Source organism: Heptranchias perlo, chromosome 5, assembly GCF_035084215.1.
Source record: "Heptranchias perlo isolate sHepPer1 chromosome 5, sHepPer1.hap1, whole genome shotgun sequence".
NCBI lineage: Eukaryota > Metazoa > Chordata > Chondrichthyes > Hexanchiformes > Hexanchidae > Heptranchias > Heptranchias perlo.
The window spans coordinates 56,685,055-56,701,244 of NC_090329.1; the positions used below are offsets into that span (position 1 = coordinate 56,685,055).

Here is a 16,190-nt window from a genome sequence, read left to right on the forward strand (position 1 = left end):
ATATCTCAAAAAGCAAAGGACCTAGTACTGAGCCCTGCAGAACCCCACTGGAAACAGCCTTCCAGTCACCCTTTGCTTCCTGCTGCTGAGCCAATTTTGGATCCAACTTGCCACTCACCCTTGGATCCCATGGGCTTTTGGGAATTGGGGCAACAGTCTTCACTATTTTCATGTGTTAACTGACCAGATTCAAAACCAGTTGATTGTGGATGAGGCGCACAATCTGGAATAAGAATTTTTTTCATTTCACACACGTTCTCATTCCTATACCTAGACCAAAACCTGAAGCTCAAATAGTTGTTACCCTAGTTGTGACCTTAGATGACGAAAGGCCATCAACCTGAAAGATTAACTTTCCCCACAGATGCTACCTGACTTACTGAATATTTCCACCATTTTGTTTTTATTTCAGATTTTCAACAGCCATGGTATTTTGCTTTTGCTTATATATTGTCTTTAATTGGGATTAAGCATAAAGGGGTTCCCTTGTAACAATTAATTCTTTTGAAACAGAACGACCTATGCACACTTTGCAAGTCTGTTTTTGGTTCGGTTTACTCAGAACTTGGGTTATGAAGTTTGACCTGTTATAACTACCAGCCATTTTGAATGACTACATGCAAATTGCTTCTGATACTTGGCCATTCTTGGGGAAAACCTAAGAAATCTTAAGCTAGATTTGATTCAGGGTCTTGATCCTGACTAATTTTAAAAATTAGCAAAGTTTTATAGTATTTTAAAATTATTGCTCTCTCAATTACAGGAATTGATTTTAAAATCAAAACAGTGGAACTACAAGGAAAGAAGATCAAATTGCAGATATGGTACGTGGTGAACTCTTACTACCTCCCTCTGTGGATAAAGTAATTTTGTGGATTGAAGGATAAATTTGTACCAGTAGCAATGAAAAAATGTGCATATTTTTTATTTAAGTGGTTGCTGTATTGGTTGTCTTGTACAATTACCCTTCCAAGTTTCCCTAGCAATCCAATGTTTTTGAGAACTGATTTAATTCTAATTGAAGATGGTTAAGGATTGTTCCAATATTGTATTCAGCTTTTCTAAGCATCTAATGCAATTATGTGAGATTGCAGTTATACAGATTTTTGGAATATCATAGCGTTGTACCACAAACTCAATTAAAACTTGAAGACTGGTATTCTACACTCCCCCAATCTTTCCTCCTGCAATATGCTGCCTTTGAAAACCCAAGCCACCCAACCAGCAATTATTTTACCTCTTTGCTGCACTTTTTTCAATTTTAGTGTAATTCTCTATGGATCTGTTTCACCATGACTTGTCAAGTTTTATAAAAACAAATCATTGGTAGAACTTGCTAAATATTGCTAACAAAATATTAAAATCCATTCCTATAATGTTCAATCAAATTGATCCGCATTACATAGAATTACGTAGAATTTACAGCACAGAAGCAAGCCATTCGGCCCAACTGATCTATCCCGGTGTTTATGCTCCACATGAGCTGCTCCCCACCCTATTTCATTTAGCCCTATCAGCATATCCATGTGTTCTTTTCTCCATGTACTTACCAAACTGCTCCTTTTAAATGCATAATGTCACTCCCTCCTTTTCTGGTCAGGAGCCATCAGAAAAAGTTGAAGCTGTTGTGTTAAAACTACTTGTGGGGTGGGTACATTGTGTTTCAATTCTACTTATAGGGCAGCTAATTGTAATTTGTGAAGCACTATTTTTGATTTAAGGATGACTAAATGTTTGGCTCAGCAGTTGTCCATGCTGGTCTCCGTTGGACCAATCTCCCATTCATATATGGAGCATAAAGAGAAGAAGATTTTAACTGCCTTCCTTGGGATTTTCTTTTTCTGTTTGAGACTCAATCTCTATACACATTTCTCTCCTTAAATGTGCATTTTTTTTTCTTGGCAGATGGTGTTGCTGGTTCCCACCCCCCACCCCCAGTGTACATGTCCCTGTTTCAATTCTTCTGGATGGCAGCCACCTAATTTTAAAGATCTTGCATATGTTACCAGAGGATTATCTTATTTCCCCTCCATGAGTTTATACAACAGAGTATTTGCTATATATTTGTATGTGGAAGTCAAATTTCATAAAGATAAGACAGACCATACTGAAGGCCAGAAATATAACAAACTGAATAATAGATCAACAAAACCTTTGTTTCAATGTTCGAAGTGCCAGTATAAATTCAGAAAATGCTTTAAGTACATCCCTTCAAGTTACCATTTGTGAAGAGAAAGAACATGTTATATTTTGGTTATGTATCCTTCACACAACTTCATAATATGGCTTTGTTCTTTTCAAATGCTGACTGGGGAGGGGTGGGTCTATATTTCCAGCATTTGCAGTTTTTTCTTGTTCCAATATAAATTCTTCCCATTTGTATGTGGGGTGGAAAAATGTGGGATATTGTTGCCCTCTCCGAGCAGAGCACTCAAAGGCATTGTCCCTTTTTTAAATGCTTTGTGAGATGGCCTTCTCCCATTCTGCTGTAAATGAGGCCATTTTCCAATCAGCATTCGGCCCATTTTTCGTAAACAGCAGAATTCTGTCTGAGTTTTCAAAACGTTCTTTAAAGAATTGTCAAGGACTTCTTGGATATCATACCATAGTGGGTGTGGTCGATTTTATGTTTGGTATTCTGACTGTAGCCTCCTGTGCACTTTTTTCTTTGCCTTTCCTTCAATGACAACATTCAACTATCTTGACCCTACTCTGTAGAACTGCCTCCCTAAGCCCCACCCCTATCTTGCTAACTCTGTCCCTACTTTTAAAAACCTGTCCCTTAGCGTGCCTTCATTTATGTTCCCGAACTCAATTGCTGCTCACCTTCTGTTCTTCTCTCAAAAGTCTTAGAACATTTACTACATTTATGTGCTGTTTGAATGAAAGTCATTATGAACCTGTAAATCAATAAAGCCATCAGAATACGGAGCCATATTTCCAAATAAGAATATGAACTTGAGGCCATAGTATTGAACCTCAATACTGTTCTGGTCTGGCTGCATCTTCAAGTGTTCACTTTTGGCTGCCAAGGCTCAAAGGAAGCACCTGAGTCCTGGAAGCAATGTAGAGAAACGGCACATGGTTTAGAGGTTACAAAGAAACGTTGGACTCCGTCATCCTTGAAAGGAGGTGATTGAGAGATGTTAGAGGCATATGGTATTAAGTGGAATGGGAAAGATTGATCTAGAGCTCTTTCATTTAAATTAAAACTTCAAGACAAAGGGGCATGATACATTCGGGTAAAAAGGCAAATTTAGGACTTATGTCAGGGTGTGAAAAAGGAAGTGTGTTCTGGGTAAGACTGTGGCGACTAAAAATTCACTTCATTGATGCGGTTGTTGAATTCTGGAGGATGGTGCAGTAGATTTGTATTTGGGAGCGGGGGTGAGATAGATGGGTCTCCCTCATCTGCGACCTCTCTTAGAATTGGTGATGCTGTTTTTCATCACCTGAGACCAGAACTACAGGTGCAAACTGGTTCCTGTGCACCAAAGAAAATCCTTCCATTTCTAGGTCAGCTGCACAATAGAGTTAATGTGACCTGTTCCTAGAATCCCTTTCCCCTTGCACATATACTAGCTGGGCAGCTGTTTCCCTAAATGCATAGATTTCACTTGTATACAATCCTTTGAGTTGTTTACACTCTTAACTGGGATGCCAGTGAGCTGGTACAATAATTTCAGTCTCTCCCAGCTAGGAAATGGGAGAACTGGGTCAGTGCATCTAATCGGCACTTAATGTCCCTTGCTGGATCATGTATGTATGTAAATCAGATGAGATCAGGTTGGGTTCTGGCCCACAATCGTAGCGATTGCTCTCCAGGTTCATATATTAATAGCCATTTCCTCAGGTGTTTAGACTTGGGAGGAAGTAAAGCAGCAGTGTCATTACCAGCCAGATAAGGACACCAGGAAGACAGTTTTTAAAAAAAAGCCAAAGCACTGAAGGCTTACTTTCTAACCACTGACCATAATCCACTTGATAGGCATTGCTGTCCACAGTTTGCACTTTTGTAAACAATTTTACAACACCAAGTTATAGTCCAGCAATTTTATTTTAAATTCACAAGCTTTCGGAGGCTTCCTCCTTCCTCCGGTAAATGTTCAGGAGCTCCTCGAAGCCTACGCATTTATACATATAGAACAATACATGGTGTTTACAGAATGCCCCTGCAACTGCCCGTTGCCAAGGCAATCACCGTGTTCAGACAGAGAGGTGTCACCTGCAGAACCCCCGAATACACATTCAACAAAAAAACAAACAGGAAAAAAAAAACAGAGGCAGAAACATCCGGAAGGCAGAGAAAGCCAGCAAATGACCCATTATATTAAAAACAGATAACATTTGTTCGCTGGTGGGGTAACGTGTAGCGTGACATGAACCCAAGATCCCGGTTGAGGCCGTCCTCATGGGTGCGGAACTTGGCTATCAATTTCTGCTCGACGATTTTGCGTTGTCGTGTGTCTCGAAGGCCGCCTTGGAGTACGCTTACCCGAAGGTCGGTGGATGAATGTCCATGACTGCTGAAGTGTTCCCCGACTGGGAGGGAACCCTCCTGTTTGGCGATTGTTGCGCGGTGTCCGTTCATCCGTTGTCGCACCGTCTGCATGGTCTCGCCGATGTACCATGCTCTGGGGCATCCTTTCCTGCAACGTATGAGGTAGACAACGTTGGCCGAGTCACAGGAGTATGAACCATGCACCTGGTGGGTGGTGTCCTCTCGTGTGATGGTGGTATCTGTGCCGATGATCTGGCATGTCTTGCAGAGGTTACCGTGGCAGGGTTGTGTGGTGTCGTGGACGCTGTTCTCTTGAAAGCTAGGTAATTTGCTGCGAACGATGGTCTGTTTGAGGTTGGGTGGCTGTTTAAAGGCGAGTAGTGGAGGTGTGGGGATGGCCATAGCGAGGTGTTTGTCCTCATTGATGACATGTTGAAGGCTGCGGAGAACATGGCGTAGTTTCTCCACTCCGGGGAAGTACTGGACGACAAAGGGTACTCTGTTGGTTGCGTCCCGTGTTAGTCTCCTGAGGAGGTCTATGCGATTTTTTTGCTGTGGCCCGTCGAAACCACGGTAACCTCTGCAAGACATGCCAGATCATCGACACAGATACCACCATCACACGAGAGGACACCACCCACCAGGTGCATGGTTCATACTCCTGTGACTCGGCCAACGTTGTCTACCTCATACGTTGCAGGAAAGGATGCCCCAGAGCATGGTACATCGGCGAGACCATGCAGACGCTGCGACAACGGATGAACGGACACCGCGCAACAATCGCCAAACAGGAGGGTTCCCTCCCAGTCGGGGAACACTTCAGCAGTCATGGACATTCATCCACCGACCTTCGGGTAAGCGTACTCCAAGGCGGCCTTCGAGACACACGACAACGCAAAATCGTCGAGCAGAAATTGATAGCCAAGTTCCGCACCCATGAGGACGGCCTCAACCGGGATCTTGGGTTCATGTCACGCTACACGTTACCCCACCAGCGAACAAATGTTATCTGTTTTTAATATAATGGGTCATTTGCTGGCTTTATCTGCCTTCCGGATGTTTCGGCCTCTTTTTTTCCTGTTTGTTTTTTTGTTGAATGTGTATTCGGGGGTTCTGCAGGTGACACCTCTCTGTCTGAACACGGTGATTGCCTTGGCAACGGGCAGTTGCAGGGGCATTCTGTAAACACCATGTATTGTTCTATATGTATAAATGCGTAGGCTTCGAGGAGCTCCTGAACATTTACCTGAGGAAGGAGGAAGCCTCCGAAAGCTTGTGAATTTAAAATAAAATTGCTGGACTATAACTTGGTGTTGTAAAATTGTTTACAATTGTCAACCCCAGTCCATCACCGGCATTTCCACATCACAGTTTGCACACCAGTGTTTAAGGTATGGGAATTGGGTGTACCAGAGCAGTTTGCTTGGTGTGGTCAACAGGGTCAAATTGAGACCCTTTTCTGGCAAAAATGGTTAAAATTTCAATTTGTCTGAGGTACTGATTCCCATGGAATTTTAGCCTAGAATTTGTATGCAGTCAGCTGACTTAAAATGCAAGAGAAATTTACTCAACTTTTTGAAATACTCTAGTTTTAATTAAGCTCTTAACTCCAGTCATGTTAGTGCTTTTTAAGTTTCTATGAAAAAAAATGCACTCAGTGATAGGTTAAATTGACTTTTGTATTAAGGAAACGTGTGCAAGATTTCAGGTTTTTAAAATGTCAGTCATTATGCTGATTTGTTTTTGTTTTGAAGGGATACAGCAGGACAGGAACGATTCCACACCATCACCACCTCCTACTACAGGGGAGCAATGGGAATCATGCTAGTCTATGACATCACAAATGCCAAAAGCTTTGAAAACATCAGCAAATGGCTGAGGAACATAGATGAGGTAAGATAATGCAGTAACAATTTGACCACCAAGGCATTGTGTCATCTTAAGCAGTTCTGATATTTTTTGGGTTGTGGCGGTCTGGTGCCAACAGCTTTTGCACTGCAGTACTTAAAGGTTAGTGCTAACTCACTGAAATAATTCTTATTTTTGCAAAACTGGTGCACTATGGTACTACGACATAGAACCTTAACATGTATGAAATTTCTAAAGGAAGTGTAAATACCTATTAAAAATGTATTTGCTTCAAAGTATGAAGAAAGCTTTTTTAACCTACATAAGCAGACTTGTGAAACAGCCATACTGGGGTACTCCGTATAAAAGCAAGAAAGTGATGTTGAATTTCTACACGGCATTAGTTAGGTTGCGTTTGGAAATTTAATGTGCAGTTCTCAGCAACCTCTTACAGGAAGGACAGTGGAAGCATGGAAATGGTAGTGAAGCTTCCCCAACCTTAGTACCAGGAATGAAATGTTAGTTATGAAGACTGACATCTTTTAAATGGAAATTAGACAAGTCCTTGAAATGGAAGAATAAAACTAGATTTAAGGAAAGGACAGGAAAATGTAGTTGATAGCTCCAGTTTAAGAGCTAGGATAGACACAATGGGCCAAACGTGTTTTAATCTCTGGCTATTAAATCAATTTTTGCCTGATTACGCTCTTGTGAAGTGCCTTGAAGTTTTTTTACTACATTGCAGGTGTTATAATGCAAGTTGTTGTAACAGTTCTAAATAATGAGTACCAAATCATAGTGCTTGTTTAACAGTTTCATATTTGCTTCATTTAAACTTTGATTTAAGAAACAACTTGGTAATTCCAGAAAGCAGGTTGCCTGATACTGGACTGTACACTTCACTTCTCAAGCACCTTCTGTGATGATTGTAACACAATGTTTGCTTTGTTTAGTAGCAAGAAGCATTAAATATTGTCTCCTCTTCCTGATTCCTTTTCCTCTTTCCCTCTGTGCCTCTGATTCATTTTCCACTTTCTCGCTATGCCTAAGGAAGGAAGAGGTCTTGTGACAATGTTTTGTGCGCTGTATGGAGTACTTGGAGCAGGCAATTTCCTGAACGAATGGAAGCTCATGCTGCACCATGTTTGTTTCTGGTCACTTGGGGCCTCTTGTGTGCCACTACTGGCTAATGCTGTTTTAGTAGTAGTTAGGCTTTCAACTATAACCATACTTTTCCCAGCTGTTTAAGACTGGGTAGACCAAATTACCAATGAATTCCTTGAGTCTAGCTTTTTTAAATACATAGTGCAGGATCCTGCTGATGCTTGATATCTTGGGCAAGTTAATTTAAAAGCCTATCAAGCAGGGGGTGGAGTTCTTACTCTGCACCATGCAGTTTGTGTTGTGGATGAGTCCTTCCTTGAAACTCAATTTGATAAGTTGCCTTGGCTCTGAATTTCTATTGTCCTATTGTTGAAATGAAACTTAGGTGATTGAATTGTGCAGATGGTTTTGGAAAATGTATGTGTTTTGTGTATATATGTATGTGTGTTGGCATATTTGTCATCTCAAAGTGTTATTTGATTGCCTCAAATATTCATAAAACCACAACTAACCAGATTTTTCTGGTCATTTCCTGATTATCCTGATCTTTTTTCTCTCCAAGAGGAGTGGGGGATTTATAAGCAGCTGCCAACCTGCAGAATTGAGGCTATTGAACCATTTGCTTCTCAGTGCCAGGAGGAGGATGGGATTGCTGCTTAATTTTTGTTTTGCAACAGTTTAATCCCTGAAGATCAGATAGCCTTGTATCTACCCCAAGACATGTCTAATTAGAGTACTTCTGGCAAAGGAAACAGTTGAGTTGGTGGATCATCAGATTTTTGCTGTTTGCTACACTTTATGCCGCCAAAGGTTACAAGATAATTACAGATTAATAAGGGCATTCGGCCCATATTTCATCCATTTGAGAGTTAGGCTGAAGTTCTCTTTCTCCTCTTTCCCCCCCCCCCCACCCTACCCAAACAACATTTCAGCATCCAACTGTTTCTAAAGATTCCAGGGTTTTGCTTCCACTGCAATTTCATGAAGTCCATTCCATATATTAATCACTGAAGAACAATTTCTTAATAGTGGTCTTAAATTTATCTGTGTCCCCTTATCAGACTCTTCAATTTAAAGTAACATATTGGATTTCCATTCCCCAAACTATCTTGAATACCTGTAAGATCACTTGTCACACAGCTCCTTCCCAGACTGAAAAGCCCAAATCTCCAGTCCTGCCTCATAGCTCAACCCTTTGACACGATGGATTAACCTTATGGCTCTTTGCACTCCTTGAATTAGAAAGCCGTCATTGTTCTTGACAACCAGAACTGGACACAGCACTCGGTGAGGTCTGATGAGATCCCTGTGAAATTTGATCATGATTTCCTCTGACCTTGTATTCCGCTCTTCTAGCAATGTTTAAAGGGATGGGTCAGGTTAATCACAACTCTGCCTAAGCAGTTTGCCTTCCTTCAGGCATCCCCTTTATGCTATTAGGAAGGGGCCATAGAGATGTTAACCTACTTCTCATGAAACATTGCCTCTTATTTACTTCGAACAATGCCATTTGGGATCTGCTAAATTGCTTTGTTGTGGAAAAATGCTAGGACAGATTTTTATACAAAAATTATAAATACACTGGATCAATTGTATCTATGCAAGGACTTTTTAAAAAAATGCTTGCAAAGGTGTTATTTGTTAGAACTATTTAAACATAGGAAGCCTTTTATGAAGGCTTGTTTTAAAAATTCAGGATTACTTGGAACTATGGAGGGGGAAGAACATAAATTACATTTTGTGCATTTGTTACTGGAGACATTAGAGGACTATTGTGAAAATGTTGAATATGTGAAGAATAATTCAAACATGAAGCAAATGTTTCATAGCAGATGAGGATTTTTGGCTTGGTGTCTGCATGAAACAAAATTTTTCATAATTGTATCATAAAATAAGAAATAGGAGCAGGAGTCAGTCATACAGCCCCTTGGGCCTGCTCCACCATTCATTAAGATCATGGCTGATCTTCGACCTGAAGTGCACTTTCCTGCCAGATTTCCCCGATTCCCTTAGAGTCCAAAAATTATCGATTTCAGCCTTGAATATACTCAATGAACATCCACAGCCATCTGGGGTAGAGAATTCCAAAGGTTCCCAATCCTCCGTGTGAACAAATTCCTCCTCATCTCTGTCTTAAATGGCTGACCTGTTATCCTGAGACTATACTCCCTAGCTCTAGTCTCTCTCGCCAGGGGAAACAGCCTGTCAGCATCTACCCTGTCCAGCACTCTCAGAATCTTGTTTCAATGAGATCATCTCTCATTCTTCTAAGTTCTAGAGAGTATAGGCCCATTCTAATCAATCGCTCCTCATAGGACAACCCTCTCATGCCAGGAATCAATCTAGTCAACCTTAGTTGCATTGCCTCTAAGGCAAGTATATCCTTCCTTGGATAAGAAGACCAAATCTATACACAGTACTCCAGGTGTGGTCTCACCAAAGCCCAATACGATTGACCTCCTTTCTCTTATATTTCAACCCCCTTGCAATAAAGGCCAACGTAAAATTTGCCACCTTAATTGAATCTTAGAAAGTTACGGCACAGAAGGAGGCCCTTCGGCCCATGTTTGTGCAGGCTGAAAAAGAGCTATCCAGCTTAATCCCACTTTCTAGCACTTGGTCCGTAGCCCTGTAGGTTATGGCTCTTCAAGTGCCCATCCAAGTATTTTTTAAATGAATTGAGGGTTTCTGCCTCTACCACCCTTTCAGGCAGAGTGTTCCAGATCCCTACCACGCTTTGGGTGAAAATATTTCTCCTCAGCTTCCCTCTAATCCTTCTACAAATTACTTTAAATCTCTGCCCCCTGGTCACTGACCCCTCTGCTAAGGGAAATAGGTCCTCTCTATTCACAATATCTAGGCCCCTCATAATTTCATATCAATTAAATCTCCCCTCAGCCTCCTTTGTTCCAAAGAAAACAAACCCAGCCTATCCAACCTTTCCGCATAGCTAAAATTCTCCAGCCCTGGCCACATCCTTGTAAATCTCCTCTGTACCGTCTCTAGTGCTGTCACACCTTTCCTGTAAGGTGGTGACCAGAACTGTGCGCAGTACTCAAGCTGTGGCCTAACTAATGTTTTATACCATTCGAGCATAACCTCCCTGCCCTTATTCTATGGCTCGGCTAATAAAGGAAAGTATCCTGTATGCCTTTTTAACCGCCTTTTCTACCAGTCCTGCTACCTTCAGGGATCTGTGGACGTGCATTCAAGGTCCCTTTGTTCCTCTTCACCTCTCAGTATCCTCTGATTTATTGTGTACTCCCTTGCCTTATTTGCCCTCCCCAAATGCATCACTTCACACTTCTGGATTGAATTCCTTTTGCCATTGTTCTGCGCACCCGACCAGTCCATTCATATCTTCCTGCAGTCCACAGCTTTCATCCTCACTATCAACTACATGGCCAATTTTTGTATAGCCCTTCAAGGCTGCTCTGCCGTTCAATATGATCATGGTTGATCTTCCATCTCAATATCATATTCACACTCTCCCCATACCCCTTGATGCTTTGTGTCTCGATCTTTCTAGCTCCATCTTAAATATATTCAGTGACTTGGCCTCCAGTCTTCTGTGGTAGAGAATCCCACAGGTTCACCATCCTCCTGAGTGAAGAAATTTCTCCTCATCTCAGTCCTAAATGTCCTACCCTGTATCCTGAGACACTGACCCCTTATTCTGGGCACCCCCCCCCCCCCCCATGCCAGGGGAACCATCCAGTCTGTCTAGCTCTGTCAGATTTTTATACGTTTCAATGAGATCCCCTCTCACTCTTCTAAACCCGAGTGAATACAGGCCTAGTCGACCCAATCACTCCTCATACGACAGTCCTGCCAACCCAGGAATCAGTCTGGTGAACATTTGCTGCACTCACTCCATGGCAAGTATATCCTTTCTTAGGTAAGGATACCAAAACTGCACACAATACTCCAGGTGTGGTCTCACCAAGACCCTGTATAACTGTAGTAAGACATCCTTGCCCCTATATTCAAATCCTCTTGCAATAAAGGCCAACACACCATTTGCCTTCCTAACTGCTTGCTGCACCTGCATGTTTGCTTTCAGTGACTAGTGTACAAGGACACCCAGGTCACTTTTGTGTATCAACATTTCCCAATCTATCACCATTTAAATAATACTCTGCCTTTTCTGTTTTTCCTTCCGAAGTGGATAATTTCACATTTATCCACAATATACTGCATCTGCCATGTATTTGACCACTCACTCAACTTGTCTAAATCGCCTTGAAGCCTCTTTGCATTCCCCTCACAACTCACGATCCTACCTAGTTTTGTATCATCAGCAAACTTGGAAATATTACATTTGGTTCCCTCATCCAAATCATTGATATATATTGTGAATAGCTAGGGCCTAAGCGCTGATCCCTGCGGTACCCTATTAGTCATCCACTGCCTGCCCTCCACCCCCCCCCACCCTGAAAAAGACCCATTTATTCCTACTGTTTCCTGTCTGTTAACCAATTTTCAATGCATGCCAGTATATTACTGCCAATCCTATGTGCTTCAATTTTGCACACTAACCTCTTATGTGGGACTTTATCAAAGGCCTTCTGAAAATCCAAATAAACCACATTCCTAATTGCTTGTTCTAACTGTTAACTTTGTTTTGTGTACAAGGACACCCAAATCCCTCTGAACATTTAATAGTTTTCACCATTTAAAAAAAAATGTTTTTATATTCTTCCTACCAAAGTAAATAACCTCATTTCCCCACATTATACCCCATCTGCCACCTTCTTGGCCACTCCTTTAACCTGTCACTATCCCTCACAGTTTCCTCCTCACAGCTTACTTTCCCACCTAGCTTTGTATCATCAGCAAACTTGGTTACATTAAACTCGTTCCCTTCATCCAAGTCATTAATATAGATTGTAAATGGCTGAGGCCAAAGCACTGATCCTTGCGGCACCCCACTAGTTATGGCGTAGCTACGTAAGAATGACCCGCTTATTCCTACTTTGTTTTCTGTCCATTAACCAATCCTCTATCCATGCTAATATATTACCCCAACCCCATGAGCCCCTACCTTGTGTAACAACCTTTTTCATGACCTTATTGAATGCCTTTCGAAAATCCAAATATATTACATCCACTGGTGATCCCCTTTTATCTACCTTGCTAGTTAGATTCTCAAAAATCTCCAGTAGATTTGTGAAACACTTTCCTTTTCATAAAACCATGTTATCTCTGCCTAATCATATTATGATTTCCTAAGTGTGCTGTTACCACTTCCTTAATAATGGATTCCCGCATTGTCCTAACTCCTGATGTCAGGCTAACTGGCCTGTAATTCCCTCCTTTCTTGAATAATGGTGTTACATTTGCTACCTTCCAATCAACTGGGGCCTTTGTGAAATCTTTGGAACATTGCACCCTCTGCAGCCGCCTCTTTTAGATCCCTACCATGTAGGCCATCAGGTCCTGGTGATTTGTCAGCTTTCGTCCCATTAATTTCTCCAGTACTTTTTCTTTATTAATTAACTACCTTTTGGTTCCTCACTATTTCTGTTTTTTTGTTGTCTTCTGTGATGACAGATACAAAATATTTGTTTCAGATCTGTTTCCTTATTCCCCATTCCAATTTCTCTTGTTTAAACCTCGAAGGGGCCCACGTTTACTTTCACTACTCTTTTTTTACATACTTGTAGAAGCTCTGACAATCTGTTTTAATATTTCTTGCTAGTTTACACTCATTCTATTTCTCCCTCTATCAATTTAGTGAAAGCAAAGTACAAGTGTAATCTCCATTTCACTCAGAAATGTTGTGACCTGTGGGTTTTAATTGCTTAGTTAAGTAAAAGAGGAGCCAAACTACATGCATTCTTGCCTTTCCCCATGTACTATCATAAAGCTAATGTGGGTAGATTACATGCTGCTATGTAGTTAGTTGCACAGGAGCCACACATTTTCTAATTTTTATTTTACGTCATCTCAACTTTGGGGTTTGACTTCGCAATGAAGTACTTTTTTTCTTTTTTATATGTAATATATATAAAACCATGTGACATTAACCAAATCTACTTTTTCAGCATGCAAATGAAGATGTAGAGAGAATGTTGCTAGGCAACAAGTGTGACATGGAAGACAAGCGAGTGGTGCAGAAATCAAAAGGAGAGCAGGTAAACTTGGTTGTTTGTGAAATTCTATTTGGCTCATTTTTTTAATATAATTATCCTGTTCTCCAAGTTGTCTTTCGCCACACACCATTCCTTTACTAGGAAGCCAAATGCAAGATCAATAAGGCCATTGCTAGATCTACACAATCTAATTAATAGGATGTGGTCCAATGTCACCTGCTTTTGTTTTCCTTGTTGCCCTTAAAGGTGCCAACATTGGCTTGGTGGTAGCACTCTTGCTTCTGATTCGGAAGGCTCATGTCCAACTCCAGAGACTTGAGCACATAACCTAGGCTGACACTTCAGTACAGTACTGTGGGAGTGCTACACTATCAAAGCTATCTTTTAGATGAGACATTAAATCGAGGCCCCATCTGCCCCTTCAGGAGGATGCATAAGATCCCATGGCACTATTCAAAGATCAGAGGTGGTGTCCTGGATAATTTATCCCTCAACTAACATCACAAAAATAACAGTTTATCTCATTGTTTGTGGGACCTTGCAGTGTGCAAATTGGCTACTGTACTTCCCTGCATTATAATAGTGACTACACTTCATAAATACTTCATAGGCTATAAAGTGCTTTGGAACATCCTGAGGTCATAAAAGACAGTATATACATACAATCTTTCTCGGGCTTCGCCCGTCTCCCCACCCTCCTTGAGTTGTGCTGAAATCATGAGCTTGTTGGGGAGCTATTGGCTCAAACGCATGACCATGGCAGGTGTTTTTGATTGAAGAGCATTAGTTTATCTTATGAACTAGTAGGCAAATGCTAGGATCAAAACCATCAGATATGGAGAAGTCTGTGGCCTGATGCTATATTTCTTCCAATTTAGAAAATGAATGTATTTGGAGTGATGACATGGGTAAGGTTTACATTTGACAAGTTGTTACTTCCTTACTTTGTGCAATGCATCACACACTTTCCTCCAGTTGAGTAGTGGCTGGATACCTAACCTCACATCTGTCAGTGCCATTGTATAACCAAATGCTTGGTAGTGTCCAAGAACATCTGAGGATGATCCTACTTTGTCTCCCTCTGTTGCAAATACTTCCACTTAATGCCTCCAAACGATGACATAAGTAGGCATTCATAGTTGTGTTGTACAGCTGTGGTTGTTTTTAATTGAGTGTCCCTGAATTTTGTTAGTGTAGCATACAATTTGTACTGCATTACTTATCACTTGAGTTTTGATGTAATTTACTTAGGTATCTTTTTGCTCTTCAGATTATAATGTAGTTTTGCACTTGGAACAGTGGGTGAATTCTGCCCCTGCTGGTTAAAAATATCAGCTGGTTGTTAAGCACTAACATTGTTGAAGCATGTTGCACCACATCTGATGTCTGATAATACCAGTGATCATACTTGCTAGATTTATTAATTGTAAATACATGTTGAAATATTTTAAGATAGCTGCACATCAGCAAAAGCAATGTGGTTTTACTAATGTGTGGCACACGTTCTAATACCCTGTGTTTCATCCTAGATTGCCAGAGAACATGGGATTAGGTTTTTTGAGACTAGTGCAAAAGCTAATATCAACATTGAGAAAGCATTCCTCACATTAGCAGAAGACATACTTCGAAAGGTAACCTATTGAAAAGAACTTGTAATTGAGCAGTTCAGAGCTGAAGAATTTCTAACTAATTTGTCAACCTATCACATGGAAGGATGTTGAAACTTGCATTTGAATGTGCTAAACCAAGTTGTAGAATTAGTAAACAAGCTAAGTTTTTTTTTTAATAGTGAGATTGCAAAGCATCACCTAACAAGGTATCAGTAGTTAATTGGTAACTGATATACTCCTCACTGCCCATTTCAGTCTGTAATAACACATTGGAAATCAAAGTAGCATTTTTGCTTCACAATTCAGAAGCAAAAATGCTACTTTGATTTCAAACTTAGTGAATATGAAGACTGTATCATGCCCAACCAATGCAGAGCAGCAATCAACAAACTAAATTGAATGTTGAACACTGCATAGCTGGAACTGCAAAATGTCAGTCAGAGGAAGTCGTGACCAAACTGTGATCAGATCACAACATTTGGTTCTAGTCATCGAGACACAAGAGTGACATTTAAACAATCGGTGCAGTGCAGAGAAGAGCCATGAGGCTGACCTAGTGTTCAAGGGCATAGCTAGGAGGAAAGAAGGCAGAGACTATAGTTTTCAGCCTGTAAATGAGGCATTTGAGGTGTGATCTTATTGAAGTATCTAAGCTGGTTGGGGTTAAGGGATATGATAAATCTGGAACATTGCTTTAAATTGGGAGAGTTGGACAAGGATTAAGCTATTAAAAGTAAACTTAGTATTGATATCAGGAAATTATTCTTCACTCTGTGATCAACGTTTAGAATAGACTTCCAGATCGACCGGTGGGGCCAAAACCCAATCATTTAAGCAACACTTGAATGCTGCAATGGGTGAACTGTAGGGTCTCTGGATGGATGAATTGAGATGGGGTAAATGGCTGCCATTTTCTGTAATTACTTTATGAAGTGTACCAGTTGCTGTGTGTGAGTAAAGGGTTGTGTATTTGGTCAGACTTTTCAAGTTAATGCTCCATGTAGTTAAGGGTGCATTTTTTTTTTCAAAGGC

General features: G+C 40.9%; 1 protein-coding gene across 2 annotated transcripts in view; it reads left to right on the plus strand.

The window, feature by feature from the left end:
* rab10 (RAB10, member RAS oncogene family) overlaps nt 1-16,190 on the plus strand; it is a 45,778-nt gene that overhangs the window by 27,760 nt on the left and 1,828 nt on the right. For both annotated transcript variants that reach the window (XM_067984428.1, XM_067984429.1), the window contains exons 2-5: nt 764-824; nt 6,256-6,394; nt 13,501-13,590; nt 15,078-15,179. In XM_067984428.1, the coding sequence (XP_067840529.1) occupies nt 764-824; nt 6,256-6,394; nt 13,501-13,590; nt 15,078-15,179 (392 nt within the window). The remainder of the gene's footprint in view (nt 1-763; nt 825-6,255; nt 6,395-13,500; nt 13,591-15,077; nt 15,180-16,190) is intronic.